This window comes from Physeter macrocephalus, chromosome 5 (assembly GCF_002837175.3).
Source record: "Physeter macrocephalus isolate SW-GA chromosome 5, ASM283717v5, whole genome shotgun sequence".
Lineage (NCBI taxonomy): Eukaryota > Metazoa > Chordata > Mammalia > Artiodactyla > Physeteridae > Physeter > Physeter macrocephalus.
Genome location: NC_041218.1, coordinates 66,510,981 through 66,532,891, shown reverse-complemented (window position 1 = coordinate 66,532,891; position 21,911 = coordinate 66,510,981). Strand labels below are relative to the sequence as shown.

The following is a 21,911-nucleotide window of genomic DNA, read 5'->3' as shown; positions in this document are numbered from 1 at the left end:
TAAATAGGCTCAGCATTCCACACAAAGTCCCTGTACAGAAAAGGAGGGAGGAGAAGAGAAGATTGAATTTAATTTGAGAATAAAGTGTTAAACTAGACAGACTTTTAATAACCGAACTGGCAAGACTTGCGACGTGCCTAAGATATCAAGTGGCAGAGGAGAAAGACTGAAAGCTGCAATTGGTGAAAACTCAAACATCTCGTTTATTCCTCATTAAGCTGAGATTGGCCCAAACAAACAAAACTAGAAAAAGGTACATACACTTTGGGAACTTTTGATTTCCAAACAAACAGAAAATCAAAAAGAAGCTAAAATACTGTGACAATCATTGAATTGCCCAAAGTTTATAAAGAGTGGTTTTGACCAGAGGATGCAGTGAATTCTTTCGTTCTACTTCATAATATAGTCAGCCTTAAGCACTATTTCTTCATTCTTCTATGTTAATGTATCTGTCCTTTTATTATGGAATGAGATCAGTTTACAGTGGGTCAGCCTGAATCATGGATGTCACATATTTGCAAACAATGAACAGTGATTCTCCTCTCTTCATGGAGGTGACCTAACAAAGATGAGTTAAATGACTGGGAGGGAGGGATACGGTAGTTACCCTCCAACCTTGCTGAAGTAACTTCTGCTGTTGGAACAGTGCTCCTCCATTTTTATTATATGGTTCAGAAAACAACATGAACTAATAGGACCATCTCACATATATAAACTATTATGGGGTATCATGGTGACACATTTATGGAATCTCTTAAATCTGTCCCCAAAACAGTTTCCAAAAACCCCGACTTTTATTTTTTACCTTATCTCATAATTACTGTTTTATCAAAGTCTAGTGATATAAGCCCCCATTATACGAGTCCATTATGTTGAAGCTCTAGATATAAGTATTTTGCATGCATGCATTGCTATGTTTATTATCCCATGCATTTAGAACAATAACTAAAAAGAGTTTAGTAAGCCTTGAAAAACTTCTGTAAGAGTAATTGAGTTTTTTATTCTCTATATCAAATAACATAGGTGCTATTAATTAGATACCAGGAAAAATGTAAATGCACTTCGCATTCTGAGCTGATATAGTAATGTAGAAGATCATAGTTAGTCATTAAAATGTAAAAGTGAAGGTCACTTTAAAAATGTTTCTCCTGAAATGTAGCGTGTAAGTGTTTGCTCACATTTTAAATTGTTATGCATAGTGAATCACCAAGATAATCATTTGTTTTTAACATAACCTTTGAGCTTTCAAAATGACTCTCATATATTCTCACTTTTACCTTGACCTGTTAATTAGAGGCATGAGAGCTTCAGTAAGACACTTAAGAGTCAATCTTATTTTTAGAAAAAAAAAAAAAACAACTTTAAATATATCTTGTGACTCTCACGAAAATGTTTGATCCCTTGAAAAAAGTACAGAAAAACTGAAATTGGCCAAAGGCAGTAGACTTTCTGCCTTAGCACTGTCAATTCAAAGCATGAAGAATTCAGTAGTGTATTCTAGAAGAAAAGCACATGTAGAAAAAAAGATGGGTCCCTGGCAGCACTGAACTTCATGGAGATTGTGAAAGGATCTAAGATGTTAAAGTGAACTGTTCCAGTTCAGTGCTTTGTGTCTATCCAACATCACGCCTTTCTCCTTAAATCTGATCTAAGATGGATGTCCAATGGGATATTTTAGCGTCTACTAACATTTTTACTCAAAGTCTGAGGAAATTGAGTGTCTCTTGCCTGATTTCTTTGGAATTACTGCTGCTGTTCTGTCAATGCCGATAGTGATAGTGGAGTTCTGCCACTTTGATGCTCTATCCTAGGCATGCACTAACTTGCAGTTTCTATGACCCCTGCCTTTGCTCAGCCAAAGCAGCTTCCAGATGAATGGTGGGAATGGGGTTTAAAGTGGCTTTCAAGAAAAAGTCTCTTACAGCTTTCAGTTTAAACATAAAATTGATCCTCACATGTATGCAGTGCAAAGACACTAATCCCCTACCCTATTCAATAGTGGCCTTATGGCATTTCTACTTAATCTGTGTTATCCATCTGTGGATCATATTATCAGTTATCATACTGATAAAACAGTTTGACTTTCATCAGCTTAAGTATATTATTTTAGGTCATTTCCCATGTGGTCACCTTTTTTTTTTTTTTAATGTCTGAAACTCGAGGCACAATTCTATTATGTCTGGAATTTCTCATAAGAATAGACTCTGGGGGCTTCCCTGGTGGCGCAGTGGTTGAGGGTCCGCCTGCCGATGCAGGGGACACGGGTTCGTGCCCCGGTCCGGGAAGATCCCACATGCCGCGGAGCGGCTGGGCCCGTGAGCCATGGCCGCTGGGCCTGCGTGTCCGGAGCCTGTGCTCTGCAACAGGAGAGGCCACAACAGTGAGAGGCCCGCGTACCACAAAAAAAAAAAAAAAAAAAAAAAAAAAAAGAATAGACTCTGTACTGAAAAGCAATATATTGATACTCCAAAAATCAGATCTTAAAGTATACCTTAGGAGCCACATAAGTGTTCATCCATCCTGATATATGGTGTTAAATATAGTTCCTGCACAAATGTTGATCTATAAATACATTTTTGGCATTTATCCTGGTATCATAATACAAATCATGTATGTTTACTTTTGGTATGAAATCTTGAATGGTGTCACTATTAGCAACAGATTATAAATCATTAAAAAACCAAATTACACATTTTCTACTTACTGCTAGAATACTCTGAGATCTTAATTAATTGGTTCACTAGAAATTGATTGCCTTGGCACATAGTACTAGGTACTTCTCAAGTTAATCACTTCTAAAATTTCACAGAACAAGAGGTAGAATTTCTGGAACTTTTTTTTATTATATCATTTAATCTTGATATTTTAAAGAATGTTAGAGGTAACCTAGCTTGTGCAAGGTACACGTATACAAGCTTTTCATTTAAACATAAGTGATAGAATTTTATTATGCTGCCCCTCAATCCTACCCAGATCTCCCAAAAGCCCTTATTCTGCTCTACTTTTTGTATTTCAAAAGCATGTATCACTCTATAACATACCATATAGTTTACTTATTTATTGTATTTATTATTTATGTTTTATCCTGTACAAAAATGTAGATTGATGAGGGTACCTTGGACTACTTTATTCACTCATGTATCCCAAGCACCTAGAACAGTAGGTGCTCAGTAAATATTTGTAGAATGAATGAATGAGTGAAGAGGTGGAGAGAATTTTTGTAGCTGTATTTGATCCACAATCAGGCTTGGACGCTTCCTTTTTTCCAGACAGTGTCCTTCCCTCTGTGTCACAGTTCTGGAATATAATCAAACAGCTCATTGAGAACAACTAAGATCTTTGGAATAAACTATATACATGCCACAAACTTTCTATATGATATTCATCAAATATTTATGCTTCTCTCCTCCTACTAATTGGTAGGTAGAAGAAATAATAGTCACACACCCATTTCACTGAATTAGTCCAGTAATATCGATATTGGTAAGTCTCTTTATTCCAGTTTAAAGCTTATTGTTCAGAATTGCCTGCTTTGTACAGCACCAGATTTGGACAACAGCTTAATCTCTTGGTTTATATTAGTAATTGTGACAACTTGCTTTTTCCCAGTCTGTGTTTACAACTTTAATTGGGAGTATGGAATGTTCATTTAATTCTCTTTGTGTCCACTCATGTTTCCTTGAGGAAATAAGGAATAACATTTCTATTAGATTTATCTCAAAGGGACACTTGGTAGGCGAATTGGATAAAGTGTAAAAATGTCAGATGCTGAAGTCTTGAGCTCTTTGAGTTACATAATTCCTTCCAGACACTTCTCTTCAATCTTTACTCTCAGCAAATTTGTCTTTGCTGTTCCTTAGAGGGAGTTTAAGCCATAATGTACTATCAATAGATATTCTAAAATTGAACTTAATTTTATTTGTGATATTTTATCATCTGTTAATATCAAGTAAGCAGAAAGGCCTATCTGATATGACTGTTCTTCCTGAGCCCCTGCTGTTGAATATACATAGGTCTCCTATCGCCTAAAAGTAATATGTTGCTTTGATGCCTATCAAATACCAATTTGGAGAGCCCATGAGGAAAGTCAAGAATCAGCTATTTGGTTAGATTACTTGTTACCCAATGTTTTCCTAAAGGGCCAGATAGCAAATATTTCAGGCTCTGCAGGCTAAAACGTCTCTGTAACAACCACCCAATTCTGCAGTTATAGAATGAAAGCAGCCATAGACAATATATGAGTGAATTACACAATTATGTTCCAGTAAAACTTTATTTACAAAAACAGGCTGTCAGCCTGGGCTGTCATTTGCCAACTAGGATTTAAACCGTTCTTACTCAGAATGCCATCTACAGAGCAGCAGCATAGGCATCACAGGAAAACCATTGGAAATGCAAAATTCAACCCGCATTGCAGACCTGCTGAATGGGAATCTGCCTTCTGACAAGATCCCCAGGGGGTTCTATAACACATTGAAAGTTTAAGACTACTTCTCTGGGTCATGCAGACACTCACAGGGTTTGGTAGGGATCGTGAGATTTATTAACCTTGGTGAGAAAGGCCTTTGAAGATCATTTCCTAGAGGATCACAGTGTGATGCTGTCTTAGGCAAAATCATCAACACCTCACAGGAGATAGTTCACTTGCTTACCAGTTGTGGGCAAGAGAACATTAGCAAACTTTTGAAATTTGTAAAGATGGGTCGTTGTAAAGTGCATGCCTGTTTAGGTATGATTTTGAAAACAGAATGAGTCTATAGGATCTTCTGTGGAAAGGATATTGGCAAGTTAATGATTGCCCCGAGGAACGTCTTTTTTGGTTCAGATAGAGAAATGAGAGAGAGCTCTGGGTTTATTTACTGCTCTGTTCATAAACAGAATACAATATTATATTGAAGTGTTGTGTGCATTTGACTTTGTGCACTCAGTATTCATGATCCAATGACTCTAAAATTCTCAGGACTTTGTACTGCCATTTGACCATCATGCTGGCATTTAAACAGCTGTACTACTTATTTTAGGTCACATTACACCCTTTTAATTATTTCGGTTTGTCTTTTAACTGTAGTCACTATTGAATTGTTCAGCATGGTTTGTCTAATGCCTTATTAGTGTAAGATTAATTTCCCTTTAACATTAATTTTTTTTTTTTTTTTTTTGTGGTATGCGGGCCTCCCTCTGCTGTGGCCTCTCCCGTTGCGGAGGACAGGCTCCGGACGCGCAGGCCCAGCGGCCATGGCTCACGGGCCCAGCCGCTCCGCGGCATGTGGGATCCTCCCAGACCGGGGCGCGAACCCGGTTCCCCTGCATCGGCAGGCGGACGCGCAACCGCTGCGCCACCAGGGAAGCCCAACATTAATTTTTAAATATAATGATTTATATTCTTCCAAGCTTTCTCTCTTTGCCTAGTATGTTTATGAACGATATTACAGAGAACCTTCTGAACATTAATGAATGGCTTTATCAGTTGGTTTTGTAAGCATCTGTAGGATTCAAAGTATGCCCATTAAAATTTGCTATTTTGCAAAACCCTTGCTGGCACTCAAAGTCTTTCTTACAAGTTGTTTCATAGGTAGTTTGCACTACAGCTCTAAGTATTAGAATAAAAAGAAAGCTCAACAAATTTTACAAGTGAAACAAAAGCTTTTTAATAAAATATTTTCATATTATAACTATAGCTGACCCTTATACGGCAGCATTTAACATTATTGCCTAATAGCCTAAGCGATCTACATCCTATTTCACCAGCCTCCTGAAGTTATGATGTGGATGATTTTAAAGCAGGCATCATGTTTAAATGGCATCCCTTGATGTTGTAAGGAACTGTAAATACCAGATGCTGCCTTATTCAGTCGTAAACTCTAGTATACCTGCCACAGGTGTGGGGTTTTTTTCTATTAGAATTTACAGGAACCAAAAAAGATCATCAACAAAACTTAGAAAAGGAATACATCCTGGGTGTATTTGTGGTACAAGTGCCCAATTGAATTTTTTAAAATTCAGAGCGTACTCAATCTACAAGTAGATTTTAGTTCAAGAGCATGTACTTTTAGGACATTGTGGAACTCAGGGTACATCTGATAAAAAAAATTATGAATAGGAGGAGGGTAGATTCTGAGGATAACCTACACGACCACTCAACCATAATATACCTGGAATGTATTCCTTTTTGTAAAGGGATTCTATAGAAGATGATATAAGTTTAATATTAGAGGTTAATTAGAAGCAAAATTGAGTGAGAAATTGTGCCCTATCGTAGTGGATGCTTGTATTTGAGGAAGAGCATGTTTAATTAAACCAGGGAGAAGAGGCAAGAGAGTTTTGTAAATAAGCTGAAATGGAGTTGATTTCTCTGAAAAGCTTTTTCAGTTGGTAGTATTTTTTTTAATGTCTAATTCATTTCAGAATTTAAATCTTTCATTTGATAGTACAGATGAAGCTAGTGTTGCTTTTGCAGTCATCATTAACAATTGAGATCTTTTTCCTTTCAAATGTAAAAGACAGGCAGGGAGTGAGGAACAGACTTTTCCTGAAGTAGCAGTTGCAAGGTTAAAGAACCAGGGAGGGCTTCCCTGGTGGCACAGTGGTTGAGAGTCCGCCTGCCGATGCAGGGGACGCGGGTTCGTGCCGCGGTCCGGGGGGATCCCACATGCCGCGGAGCAGCTGGGCCCGTGAGCCATGGCCGCTGAGCCTGCGCGTCCGGAGCCTGTGCTCCGCAATGGGAGAGGCCACAACAGTGAGAGGCTCGCGTACCGCAAAAAAAAAAAAAAGAATCAGGGAAATAAAGAAGGGGCTATTGTGGATATGTGGGTACAAAAAGAATGCAGGTGTCTAGGGTCGAATTTAAATAAGGTGTGGATACCAGCATTATTTTCTAACAGGATCCCTGAAGGAGGATTATAGAGGTGATGAGGGAGACTCCCCTTGGAAATTTTCCTGCAGCTACCATCGTGTCGTGTGTGATGGAAAAACATCTGGTGTTATTTGATTCTGTGTGCTCTGTGTCATGGAGACCTCAACTCATCTGTTACTTACTTACAAGGTTTTCAAACTGGGCTCCATGGAGCCCCTTAGGCCAGGCTGTCAAACATAGCCTCCAGAATATCCCATACACCTACTGGGCTTTCCAGCTTCTTAGGAAGAAAGTGTTTCACTGCTTAAAATAAATTTAACTGCCAAGAACAATTCATTATTTGCGACAGCAACAAAAAAATTTGTTTATCTTTGCCTTTATCAGCAATTTCTATTATGTTTTACTCCACATCCTTTCTATTGGCCTCTGACCCCGTTTTCCCCTTAATGCCTTAGAGGAAGGATAACGCTAATTTCAGTGAAATGGCTAGGAGTGGTAATTTTGCTGATATCTATGATAATGTTATTGATATAATCACAGAGTTGTTCATTACTTATGTTGTGTAATAAGGTTTCATAATTCATGAAGATAATGACCCTCATATAGATTCCTGTTACATTAATGTCCTGCAATCCAAAATAATTGTAAAGCTCTCTGTTCCATTAGTTGAGCTTACTCTCATTCTTAAAACATAGGTCTTAAAACATAGGTCTTAAAATATAGGTCTTTTTCTATTTCAAAGCATCATCAAAACGGTCATGTAGTGAGTCAAGCTTATGCATAAGGAATTTTCTTTGGTAAATGTATGAAGAAGGCACTATATATTAGACATAAGCCATATCAATGGGCTCAAAAAGTAACCTGAGAGCACACCAACACATCTGTGGGCATTTTAAAGTTAAGTTTGAAAGGAAGATCTTTACTTGTAGTTACTCTTCATGTTTATCCCATTTCTTCATAGACGCATTGAAGGCCAATTTAGCCCTTACAGGAAATTTTAGTTAATTTACAGAAAACAAAATGGTCGTTTAAAATTGTCATTAAAAAAATTTTCAGGAAGTTTATCTAAATAAGTTTCCTCTTCCTTTGCCATAGGTTTGACCTTTAATGCTTTAAAACTTTAACGTATAAAATACTTTAAGAAGAAACTTCCTTAAGTTTGGGGGTTTTGTTTTTTGTTTGTTGACTTTTGCATTTTTTTCCATATCTGGAAATGGACATAAAAAGGCCTGATTAAACATTAAAACTCTGTACAGCTCAAAACATGAATCCAGTTTTAATGCATTATAATTACAACGTATCATGATGATCTGTTGATCTATTTCTCACTGGTCCAGTGAGATGCTATAGGAAAAAGTTAATAAGTATAGAATGCAGTGTCTGAGTCATTCTCCTAGAGATTCACAGTTCATATCAGCAAAAAAAAAAAAAAGAAAAAAGAAAGAAAGCTCAGGGTGAAGAGACCTGCTTAACGCAACAATATTCCAACTTACTTGACCACAGAATGCCTTTTATAAAAATTATGTCTAACACTTACTAGAATCCAGCAAACTAGTGTTTAAAGATTATCCTTTGGAAATACTTCAGTGTCAGTATATGATTCTTGTCAACTGAAAGAACAGTGCCCTGCATTGGATCAAGTTAAAAAAAAATCACTCTACTAAATTTCAAAGTTAATTTATTTCCCGTTACTTCATAATCTGAACACTCCATCAAATATGATGTTTATATTGCTGACAAAGCCCTACTTCCAAAGTGGGTTCTTAGAACTTTTTTCTGATTTTTAATATTAGTTAATATTTTAATATCAGTTAAAGTTATAAATGTTAAATTTTGGGGGAAAAGTCCATAAATGCCTTAATGTATGTAATTATTCCCAAAGTTTTAATTTGATTGAATAAGTAAACTATAGATACGGGCTCTTTCATAAATAAGTTTTATTTCCTTTTTTAATAAAATATACATCTGAAAGTAGAATGCAATTCTGACACTAACCACCTGGATTTGGGCCAAACTTCACACGTTAGGGGCTCAGTCCTCTACAAGACTGCTCTCACTTCAGACACTAGCTGTGCACTTTCAGGGTCCCCAGGGCAACCTCACTTCTGACCAGCTGGCTACAGATTTGGGGATTCCCACTACCCCCTCAGTAATTCACTGGGACGATTCAGAGAACTCAGGAAAGCACCATTACAATTGCAGTTTTATTATAGCAAAAGGATAAAAATCAGAACCAGTTGGTAGAAGAGACACATAGACGAGGGCTGGGAAGGTCCCAAACACAAGGCGTACATGTTGTCTCCCCATGGAGCTAGGAGGCATCACCCTCTTGGCCCATGGATATGCTTTACCAGCCTGAGCTTTTGTATCCAGAGCTTTCTGGGGGGTTGTATTATGTAGGCATCAACTGAATCATTGACCACACAGTTGAACTCAATCTCCTCTCTCCAGAGTTTGGGAGGATATCAAGTGGCTTAAAGTCCCAACCTTTTAAACACATGCTTGGTCTTTGGTTTGGTGGTATAATCATACCCCTTCCTTAGACATCTTCTTATCATAATTTCACATGTAGTCCAAGAGGCCCAACAAGAATAACAAAGATACTCCTATCACTCAGGAAATTTCAGGGCTTAGAGGCTGCCTCCCAGGAATCTGTTTCCCTCCCAGGGAAACAGACCAGCCAAAGTCTTTGTTATACAGCAGAGAGTTTTAGAGTCTGCTATAAGAAATGGCCTTGATGGTGAACTCGTACATAGATATGCTACCTGAATCTGAAGGTGCCTAGTCATTGGGTAATCTCCCAGTATTGGAATAGCAACAGCTACAAAATCCCACAGCAATTAAAACTAATGTTGAGGGCTTCCCTGGTGGCACAGTGGTAAAGAATCCACCTGACAATGCAGGGGACACGGGTTCGAGCCCTGGTCCGGGAAGATCCCACATGCCGCGGAGCAACTAAGCCCGTGCGCCACATCTACTGAGCCTGCGCTCTAGAGCCCGTGAGCCACAACTACCACGCTCTCGTGCCACAACTACTGAAGCCTGTGCACCTAGAGCCTGTGCTCTGCAATGGGAGAAGCCACCTCAATGAGAAGCCCGTGCACCACAAGGAAGAGTAGCCCCCGCTCACCACTACTGGAGAAAGCCTGCATGCAGTGACGAAGACCCAACGCAGACAAAAGTAAAAAATAAATAAAATTATAAAAAAAAAAACAACAACTAATGTTGAAATTTTCTGAGAAAAATCTGTATTTAGCAGATATGAAGAGATATGCCTTCATATGTATATAAAACAAATAAATATAAATAAAATAGCATTTCATTGCAGTTACATAAATTTACCTGAACACTTCACTATGAAAATTTTGATTTCCCAGTGTTGATTCATAACTTTTCATACATTGAATATAAGAATCTGGGTAGAACAGTTGATTATAGGAGTTTGGATATATACAGAGTAGTTTAGTTTCTGCCGCTTTTCACTTTATCAGTTCTTAATATATAATTACAAAAGAATATTCTGTTCATTTTGAAAATATTTTTAAATGATTTTTTTCAGTATTTTCAACAGTAGATAAAGTTCTAGCTAAGTGTTCTCATTCGCGATTGCAGTCGTGTGCATATAACACACATTTGAGTAGGAGAGATTTTTCAGGTCTCTTTTGAGATTAATCCAGATGTTTCAGATAGAGTGCCAGCGTTGCTCATTCACACAGCTGTAAATCAGAACCAACCAATATTTTCCACGTGCTTTCAAAATGAATTCTTTAATCTATCAACAGTGCCCCTTTCAACAGCACAATATAGTAATCGTGAGGGTTGCAGAAAGCTACTTTATCTGCACATTTATAATTCAAATGAATGAGGTGACTGGATATATGTCAAAGGCAATAAGTCCTCTGGTTGCCACGTAAAGCCTGCTAGTGTTCTGTATTCATTTCAACCTGAAAGCAGCCATCAGAATAGATATAGATACAAAAAATACAATCAGAAGTCAGGAGTTTGATTTTTCCATGTGTCAGGTTCAGTATTGAGCTACTAAAGTTTTAACATCCTAATTGTGAAGTCATTTATTTTATTCTAGCATTCCTCAGGAGCCATACATTGCTACAAGATGCCAGCAGTTTATTTAGCCTTAAAATGCTTCAAATGTTTCTTTCTATCCCCCATGATTGTTTGGCGTTAATTGCCCTCACAAATGATCTTAGCAGAGAAGACAGGGGAATGCTTATCTAGCAGTTCACTAGTAGCATTAAGGATTTTAATTGTACTAGATAAACATGACAGGCAATTATTGACTGTTGTTACACACTAGAAGATTAAAATGGAATGCTAAGCATTATACTCTTTTGCAGTTTTGTCTTTACCTCAGTGCCTAATTTGTATCTTTCAACAATTTAATAGATTTTTATTTGAGAGACGTTCTCTGGAATACTCTATTGAAAGATCAAACATAAAAATTTTATATCTGCTAACTTGAAAATACAGTGTGAATCAGACTAAAGTCAGATATGACATATTTCACCAATGCCATAATACTTCAACAGATAAAATGGAAAGAAAGAATTTCCATTTATCTGTTACTCTGAAGTAGTGACATGAAAAATCATGTGATTCTATTTTCAACTATAATTACTGAATAACAAAAAGGTTAGAGGTTTACTTTTGCAGTCATTTTGATCTTTAGCAAGGTGGAAAATGCAATTCTAGAAATATTTCAATAATTTATTACCTTCGAAATACTAGTGTCCTTTAACTAAGCTATTGATAATATTTGGAAATAGTTGGGGTTTTTTCTTAATTCATTGTCTTTTACAAACATTAAATAATCTGGTTACAGATGGCATTCATTTGGAAATGACTTTAGACATTTGTACAGTTTGATTCTATTTCTTAAACTATTACTATGAAACAAATTATAACTGGCCCTATTAGGAGTTACATTTTTAAGTATCGCACACTTTATAGATTTATTTACTGGCTGTGTTGCTTGAAAAGGAGAATGTGATTTGAAATATATTTTAACTCAAAATAGTGAGCTGGGCTTGGTTTCCCACCTCAAACCATACTTAAAGTCAAAGTATGAGCTTTAAGTAGGTCATGGTAATCTGTTTGAAGAACAGTTATGCTTTTCAAAATTTTGGTAAACACTATTGTAAAGTACTTTTTCAGTTCTCTATTGGACTTCCCTGTGGATTATTATCAATACTCCAAAAGTCTTCTTCAATATCAGAAGTACATTCAAAACTCAACGTTAACATCTTTCTGTATTCAGTATTTCACAGCTGGCAAAGCCCCTGCTGACACATCTGCCCTCTTGAAGATTCTCTGAGACTAATTCCCACCTTTGAACATTCTTTCATTGCATCCTGCTCTTCATACCAAATTCATGATCCCATCTTTTTAAAAAAGTTTTCTTTTATACTTACAATTTGCTGATATAATATGCATATCCTCTGAGGCATCAAATTCACTCCTAGGAGTATGCCTAACAGAAATGCATATGTATGTTCACCACGAGACATGTTCTAGAATGTTCATAGCAGTACAGTTGATAATAGCTTGCCATTGAAAAATACCCAAATGCTCGCAAACAATAGAATGAATTAAAAAACCAAAATATAGTCACTCAGTAGAGTACTATACATTAATTAGAATGACTAATCTTCAACAACATGCAACAGTATGGATAAATCTCACATCACAATGTAGGGTAAAAGAAGGCTAGCACACATGGGTATGTACTGTATGATTCCATTTACATAAATTTTTTTAAAGTAAAACAGTTCTAGATTGTAAGAAATCAGGGTAGTGAGAAGAGGTAGTGATTGGAAGGCAACACAAAAGAGGGTTCTGGAGTAGTGTTGGTTTCATGCATGTGTTCAGTGAACTTTATACTTTTGAAAGATACACTTTTGTGTATCGAGACTACAATAAGTTTAAAACAGGTGATGTGTATATTTGACAAAAATATAGAAGATAACATATAGAGAAATATACCACAAAACTACTTCTCACCCAGATTTTGCTGATTGTTCCTGTGTCTTACAACAGAGTTCCTTAATTTCAGTCCTACACACACACACACAAAAGTACAAGTAAAACTGGTGAAACTTGAATAAACTCAATGAATTGTATCAGTCTCAGTATCTGGGTTGAAATCATACTTTAGTTACCATTGTAGGAAACTGGGGAAAATATGCAGGGGACCTCTCTATATTATTTCTTACAAGTATATGTGTCTACAATTACCTTAATAAGAAAATTTTCAATTAAAAAGAGAGGGAGTGATGAATAAACACAAGAAAATTTCTTAATTTCCAAAAATCAGGCACTATCCCAAGTGAACTGTATTGTAATTTCTGGGGTTGCCAGAAACCTGTACTTTTTTTTTTTTTTTTTTTTTTTTTGCGGTACGCGGGCCTCTCACTGTTGTGGCCTCTCCCGTTGCGGAGCACAGGCTCCAGACGCGCAGGCTCAGCGGCCATGGCTCACGGGCCCAGCCGCTCCGCGGCATGTAGGATCCTCCCGGACTGGGGCACGAACCTGTGTCCCCTGCATTGGCAGGCGGACCCCCAACCACTGCGCCACCAGGGAAGCCTGAAACCTGTACTTTTAACATGTGTTCCAGGTAATTTATAAAGCAAGGCTAGGAAATACTATGTAGTAAGTTGGCTAACTTTTTAACACTGTATCAAGTCAGGACACTTTGGGCACAAGCTTATAGATTAGATCTGTCATACTGGTTTTTAGGTGGTCTTATTTCACTGTAATAAAAGAAATCAGTGTTTGTTGGCTCTCTTTTAAATCTGCCTTGAGTAAAAAGAATAAAATACTTAGGAATAGGTTTAAGAAAAGAAGTGCAAGACATACAGTAAACACTGCAAAACATCATTGAAAGAAATTAAAGAATACCTAAATAAATGGAAAGAAATTCCATGTACCTGGATTGTTAAGATAGCAATACTCCCAAATCGATCAAACTATTCAACACAATTCCTATCAAAATCTGCCATTTGGGGCAAAAATTGACAAGCTGATTCAAAGATGTATGTGGAAATGTAAGAGACCCAAACTTTCTTGGAAGAAAAAGAACAAAGGAGGAGTCAGACTTTCTGATTTCAAAACGTACTACAAAGTGACAGTAATCAAGAGAGTGTGGTGCTGGTATAGAGATCAGTGGAGTGATATTTAGAATCCAGATATAAACCCTTACATTTATAGTCAATTGATTATCAACAAGGGTACAAAAACAATTCACTGTAGGAAAAATAGTATTTTCCACAAATGGGCCTGGGATAACTTGGTAATCACATACAAAGGAATGAAATTGGACTGCCTATGTTTTAACATATACAAAAATAACTCAGAATGAATCATATACTTAAATATAAGAACTAAAACTATAAAACTATTAGAAGAAAAAAATGGGTGTAAATCTTTATGACCTTGGATTAGATAATGGTTTCCTACATAGGACATCAAAGCACAAGCAACCGAAATAAAAATGGATAAATTGGACTTCATTAACATTGAAAACTTTTTTTCTTCAAAGGACACTAAAATAAAAAAGACATAATAAGTTTCGACAAATGTAGAAATTGGAACACTCATACCTTGCTAGTGTAATTGTAAAATGATAGTCACTTTGGAAAACAGTTTGGCACTTCTACAAAAAGTTAAATACACTCCAAGATATATACCCAAGAGAACTGAAAACTTGTCCATACAGAAACTTGTACACAAATATTCACAGCATTATTCGTAATATACAAAATGTGGAAACAACTAAAATGTCCATCAGCTGATGAAAGGATAAAAAAATATATATACAATGGAATGCTATTCAGTTAATAAAAAGGAATGAAGTACTAACACATGCTATACCATAGAAAAACCCAGAAAACATTACATTAAATGAAAGAAGCCAATCATAAAACATAATGTTTGATTTCATTTTATAAATTGTTCAGAATAGGTGAATTCTTAGAGATATAAAGTAGATTAGTGGTTGCCAGGGAGGGGAAAATGGGAAATGACTGCTAATAGGTATAGGGTTTCTTTCTGTGGTAATGAAAATGTTCTGAAACTAGATGGTGGTCATGGTTGCATAACTCAGACTATATTAAAGACCAGAACGTGAGCTGATTTTTATAGTATATAGTGTCTCAATAAAATTTTTAAAAATCTACCTAGAGTTCCTAGTATAAGTTGTTTACATTATAATGATTTTCAAAATCAAATCTTTGATGTTGATGTAAAATGGTAAGAGCAGAGTGTTTTCTTGTTTCAAGAACAACCACTCCCCATAGTATGACAGACGACAACATTCAACTCTTGACCAGAGGAATTTTGCTCTTTCCACTTATTTGCCTTGAGGACAATGGTGATAAACTGATACTGTGAAATGCCAAGTTGGTAATGAGGGACTGGTCAAGGAAAATGCTCCCATTTCTCAAAATAAATCTGTAGACTCTTAAGTTAATTGACTGTGTGATTTGAAGGAATGAGTACTAGAAAAGACCTCAGAAATCCTATCCCTATCTCTTACTGTGTGACCTTGCACTTGTCAGTTATCTCTCTGTATTTGTTTTCTTATCTGTCCAATAGAGCATCAGTACATGCCCCAAACATTTATAATATCTGCAAGAGAATCAAATGAATACAAGGTGTGAAGGTGCTTTGACAGCACTATAAAAATATGAGGCATTGTTTATTTAACATCCTTCATTTTTCTTCCTCAGACTTGATTTTCAATGAAGAGGAACCATAAGGTGCTAAGTTAAATGGTTCCTTATGAATATTGATTGAGAGGGTCTGGCTTTCTTCTTGAGGAAGAATGTTGCATGGACTCAGGCACTTGAACTTGTGTGACATTAACAGCTAGGATTTTATAGAAAACTGTTATAATTTTTTTAATGTATCAGTCTGGCCACATGAGAATGATATGGCAGCAGACAGGCTATTGTCAATTAAACACGAGCTGTCAGGAAGTCAGAAATGTTGAAATATGGTGAGCATGAATCCTAAGCCGATCATATGACAGCTGCTCAGCTGTTATTTTAACAGAGTCACTGTATGTATGTGTCATTTTCCTGCAGAATTTAATTTGAGTCCCTAACGACAGAGACGTCTCTGCATTTGCATGTTGCTGTCAAGTCAAACTTGGACCTTCTAAATGAGCTAGAATGGTGGGTAGTAATAGGCGAGTGACATGTGGAGGAGATGGCTCTTGTCTCATTTTCCTCCACTCAGGTTACATTGAAGAGGCCTGCATCATCCCCTGCCCCTCAGACTGCAAGCTCAGTGAGTGGTCCAATTGGTCACGCTGCAGCAAGTCCTGTGGGAGTGGCGTGAAGGTTCGGTCTAAATGGCTGCGTGAAAAACCCTATAATGGAGGAAGACCATGCCCGAAACTGGACCATGTCAACCAGGTATTTTCTACCATTGGGAATATTGTAAAATATTTTCTAGGTGCACAATGATCTATGTTTTTAATCCAAAATAGAGAAGAAGAAATAATAGCCCCTGAATAAGAAATTTGACCCACTTTATCTTTAGAATGCCTGAGTAAATGATTAAAATCCCAAATCAGATAGATGATCTCTGTATTCTCAAGAGATTTATTTAGTACACTGTATTATATGTATATGCATATTAACATAATTCATTGGAAATAAAAATGAAATCTACTTTTGAAATACTGTCAAGGTATTTAATCTGTTATTATACAATAATTTGTGTGCTGAGAGCAAGATTGTCTTTTTCTGATAGATCCACTAGACTCTCAGAAAAGACATCTCAATTACCATGTACATAAATTAAAATCAAAGAAAGTATATGGGTTTGGGTCTGAAATTGGGGAATATATTCTGTACATTTACTTAAGTTTGTTCAATATGAAATATGTTAAGAAAAAAGAAATATAGTGGGCTTCCCTGGAGGCAGTGCTTAAGAATCCGCCTGCCAATGCAGGGGACACGGGTTCGAGCCCTGGTCCAGGAAGATCCCACATGCCGCAGAGCAGCTAAGCCCAAGTGCCACAACTACTGAGCCTACGCTCTAGAGTCCACGAGCCACAACTACTGAGCCCACATGCCACAACTACTGAAGCCGGTGCACCTTAGAGTCCGTGCTCTGCAACAAGAGAAGCCACCGCAATGAGAAGCCCATGCGCCACAATGAAGAGTAGCCCCCGCTCACTGCAGCTAGAGAACGCCCACGCAGAGCAACAAAGACCCAACGCAGCCAAAAATAAAAATATATAAATAAAATAAATTTTAAGAAAAGAAAACAAATATAAAGATGGCATCAAAGTAACCATATGTTATCTATCAATTTGGTGATTGGCCTTTTCAATCTTATGTGGAACTTTCTTTGACTTCGGATGCACACCTTGTTAGCTGCAGTTCGTAGCTGTTACTCGTGTTCCATTGGAAATAAAATGTCTAATGGGGGGAATTGTGACTAGTTTAATGTAATATAAGATTCATCAGACAGTTATTGCCATGTTTGGCCTACATGTGAATTAACGAAGAGTGAATTTCACACAATATGTGTAGGTATTAAGATGTATGTTTAAATTTAAGTCACAAATGAACCAATTCATATGTATGAACTAACCTTAAATATGTAGGTATGTTTCATACACACATAGATTTTCTAATTTTAATCTCCACACTGCTTACCCATACGTTTGCCTTCCCAAATTAATCTAAATTTGTTCATCACAATAAAAGTAAATTATAGAGAAAATAAAAATAACTTTTGAATAAATCGATTCAGGGCCAAGAAAGTGGAGAATTAAATTGCATAGAAAGTACTCCAAAAGAATGTTGATTTTTCCCCCAAAGAAAAATTGCTGAACTTGCCCTTAAATACAACTGAAGGTGAATAATATACTGCACTGCTGCCATCTACTGGTAATCGAGTTTCTCTGTCCTAGTGAATATTTCCAAAGAAGAAAATGCATGACCCCGATTAAACAGAATAACTGAAATGTAATGTTTATAATACAAAAGAATATTATTCTACAAGTTTTGAAATCTTGAATTTCCAATAGTAAATTTAAATTTTAATAAATTTTTATCCATGATTCAGATAAATTCTACACATTTTCATACCTTTAGTGTGTATGTGAACAGCCAGATTTTAAAATTAATATGAGCTATGTTTGCCTTAGCATTTTTTAAATAGTGAATTTGCAGAAGTTCAAATTGGTTGTACCAAGTTGTCTTTGCTTAAAAACTCTTTAACCTAAGCCATTTCTCTGTCACTCTGATATAATCTAAAGCAGAGTATGATAAGGACATCTGAGTATTTGTTATCAGCCTACTGGTGGTATATTGAGACATGAACAATGGAAAAATCAAAGCTAAAACAAGAAATAATAGCTTCCTGAATCTTTGAGCACAAATGTTCTACATTAAAAAATAGAAACTTCTAGGGATTTATTTGTTAGTAAAATGTTAGGAAAGTAAAGAATATGCAAAGGTTTGTGTAAGTGTTAAAAATTGTAAATCATATAGATTTTTACTGCAATTATACGTTCCTCAGTAATTAAGTTGTACTTTGCCTTGAAAATGATCTCTGAGGTTCTATTTTCCAATTGAGGAAGCATATCCCCATTTCCTCAGAAATATGGGTGGATGGATGGATTAAAATCAATATATCAGTCAGTCAGTCAATCAGTCTATAGATAGTCCACTCACAATTTGAACCACAAGATATTTGCAGTCATATATTGATTCCCCATGATACGTATTTTGACGTCTACTCAGTTTTCTAAGATTTCTTCATCCTGCCCATCAAATCCTTTCCTTAATTTGCTGTTTGCAATACTCATTTGTGTATCTTAATTTTAAACAGTAATAAGGAGTTGGTTTTTCTCTTTTAATGTCTAAGAAAGATGTTCTAATCATTTACCAAAAAGAGAAACACCTTTTCTATATGGATAATATTTGAAACTTAGAACATGAGTCCTTCTCATCAAATATACTGACATTTTAACTTATCTTTGTTTCTCTCTCTTTTCTTCATTCCTGGTGAACACTACTCCAGGCCCAGGTAAGAACTTTTAAACCTCATTGTTCATAGTAGAGTGCTGTTTGTTTTCATTTTACTCCTGACATCAGAGAATGTATTTCTTTTCCTGCTATTTCTTTTATCTTTTAGAGGGAAAAACATGTTTTCCATAAAATTTTTCTTCTGAAGCTATTCCCTTTGTTTTCCTAGCATATTACATGTGTTTTCTCATTTTACTATCAGGGCCTTCAGGGATAGTGGAGAACAAGCATAATTCACCACCCTTGAAAAGGCAATGACACCTCCTGTTCATGGTCGCATGCTTCTCAGAGAGGGAGAGGGAGAGGTGCAGGTGGGCTCAAAGCGGTAGCAGGAGGTGGCTCTGAACTGATTTGTATTCACTCCAGTGTAGGAGATTAAAATGAAAGCCATCAAAGTATTAGGAAAGGTGGCATTTCCCCTTCAGTTGTTCCCTTCCCCACAACTTGTAGGGTAATATTTTACTAAATACTAAAATAGTATTTAGTCCTATTTTAATACAGCACCCAGCGTGAAGGTGATAACTTATGACAGTAATTACAGATTCTCACTCCAACAGTGCACACTTTTTATTCCTATGTGGAATAGGTCCACTTTATTCACTTTACTTGGATGTTTAGTAAAACTAAAATTTGCACAAAAGAATGGCTCCAAAGGACTATTTAAATCTATATTTTCTGGAATTAAATAGTTATATAAAATATTCATGTAGTTTGTATGTGTGCGTGTAAAATAGGAAATAAGAGTTATCATAGACTTTGAAATGATTTTAAGAGAGACATTCTTCTTTAATGGTTGAGTCAGCTCTGTTGCAGTGGATTATGGTCCTTTTTTTCATTTATTTAGTCATTCTTCTTTCTCACTGAGAAAAGAGCATAATTGGTTCATTGTGCTAAAAATCCTGAAACAGCCAACCACACCACCCCAAACCTGGGGCTGCAAGCCTTTATGGGCACCAGAGCAGAGACAATTTGCTTTGTTTTATGTGGCCCTCACTGATCTGTACCTGTGTAATATGAGACCAATTTCAGACCTTTCTTCCAAGGTTTAGTTAGTTTTAAGATAGCTTTATTTCATATTCTTTATCTTCTAATTTAGTTTCATATATGGAACACACACAAAAAATTCTTATTGGCATACATACTTATTTGGAAAACAGGCCAAATTATACTTATTTGAAAACAGCTACTTTTATATGCTTGCTTAATTCATTAATTCTTTTATTCATTTATTCATCTTACTCAACAAATCTCTATAGAATGCCTGACATATGAGCAAGCACCCTGGGCTAAGTATTGAAGACACATGAAACTGTGAACAGGACATATGGCCCAGGAAATTACAATACTATGTGGTAAGGGTCAGTCTAGGAAAGTACGGAATGTGTCTTATGTGGTCCATGAGGTCCAATCTCCAGCTGCAATGTGATAGAGGACCAGCACAATACAACACAGTTAGCCGTACCCTTCACTGCTAGAACTCTCAAGAGATCCTCTATATTCCTGTTTTAGAATAATGAACAGTAAAGGCTTCAGAGTAGCTAAACAAGAATATCATGATAACTGTGATATGAAGTGTTCCCACTTACCTCATGGGGTTCCGTGAGGTGAGGTCATTGAGAACTGTGTGTGTTTCAGGTGTATGAGGTCGTCCCTTGCCACAGTGACTGCAGCCAGTACATATGGGTTACAGAACCGTGGAGCATCTGCAAGGTGACCTTTGTGAACATGCGGGACAACTGTGGAGAGGGCGTGCAAACCCGAAAAGTGAGGTAAGGCCAAGCCTAGTTACACAGAGAAGCAAAGGCACAGCCACCTCCCGATTTCTCATGTGCCAACATGAGCTTGCCCTCCTCCCAATCTCCTGCCCAATCTCCTGAATGAAATTGTCTTCAATTTTATTTTTATGGAGTCTGTGGTCATAGAAAGCTCTAAAGGGATCTGTTTCCAGCAGCAGTTTATCATCCTCTTCCTTCTGATTTTAGGAAGCTTTGCTTCAAGGTACTCTTTCAGGGAAAGGGCTGCATATTGAATGTGAGGTGAATGAATGCAGATTTTCCAACCCCAGTAACTTCTTCCTTAAAGGTCAAATATATTTCTAACTGTATCTTAGTGATAATCTTTTGTAAACTCTTTATCCTTTCTGTCAAACTGGCTATCTTTTGAATACTCTCATCTGCTCTAGGAAGCCTTCCCTAAACCGCCCGCTGGCTAGTGCCTCTCATTTGTTCTCTGAACCACACTGTCCGGTAGGGTAGCCACTAGCCACGTGTGACTATTTCACTTTAAATCTATTAAAATTAAATAAAATGCATTTCCTCAGTCACAGTAGACACATTCTAAGTGCTCGATAGCCAGAGGTGGCTAGTGGAAATTCTGTGAGACAGCACAGTATTTACATTGTCACAGAAAGCTCTACTGAGCAGCCTTGTTCTATAATACCCCACATACCCCTCACTGTTTTGAAAGATCCATCTACATGTCTGTCCCCTTTATTAATCCTGTTTCTCCAAACTGAGACCCTGTCATATTCACAGAACTTCCCTAAAACCTAATACAATTAAATTATTGTAATAATTGTAATATGATTAAATTAACTCATTACATTATCCCTACACCATCTACATATGATCCTTAAGGGTCTCAAACCTGGGAAACAAGTATATGAGGCTTTATTATCTCCACTTTACAGAGTAGATTCAGAAGTACTAAGTAGTGTGCTGAGAGCACACACCTAGTAAAGTGACAGTTACATTCAAACTCATGTCTCTTGTCACTCTTTAACTACAACCAGTTTCTTCTAACTCTGCTGAGTGACACACAGTAAAGAAAAATATAAAAACATCCAAAACCTGACAACTCCTATTGTGAAGAATCCCTTTCTCACTCATGACATAATTTTTCATGAATTTAAGATTCGTATTTCTTAATCTGGTTCGATAAGAAAGTAGAACAAGTTAACGTTTATATCATAAAACCTTGGCACACTATGTAAA

At 36.7% G+C, this 21,911-nt stretch overlaps 1 protein-coding gene across 1 annotated transcript in view; it reads left to right on the top strand.

Moving 5' to 3' along the window:
- Positions 1 to 21,911, top strand: part of THSD7A (thrombospondin type 1 domain containing 7A) — a 469,228-nt gene that overhangs the window by 405,498 nt on the left and 41,819 nt on the right. The window contains exons 14-16 of the mRNA XM_024127055.3: positions 16,109 to 16,287; positions 18,914 to 18,919; positions 20,554 to 20,687. Coding sequence (XP_023982823.1) covers positions 16,109 to 16,287; positions 18,914 to 18,919; positions 20,554 to 20,687 — 319 coding nt within the window. The remainder of the gene's footprint in view (positions 1 to 16,108; positions 16,288 to 18,913; positions 18,920 to 20,553; positions 20,688 to 21,911) is intronic.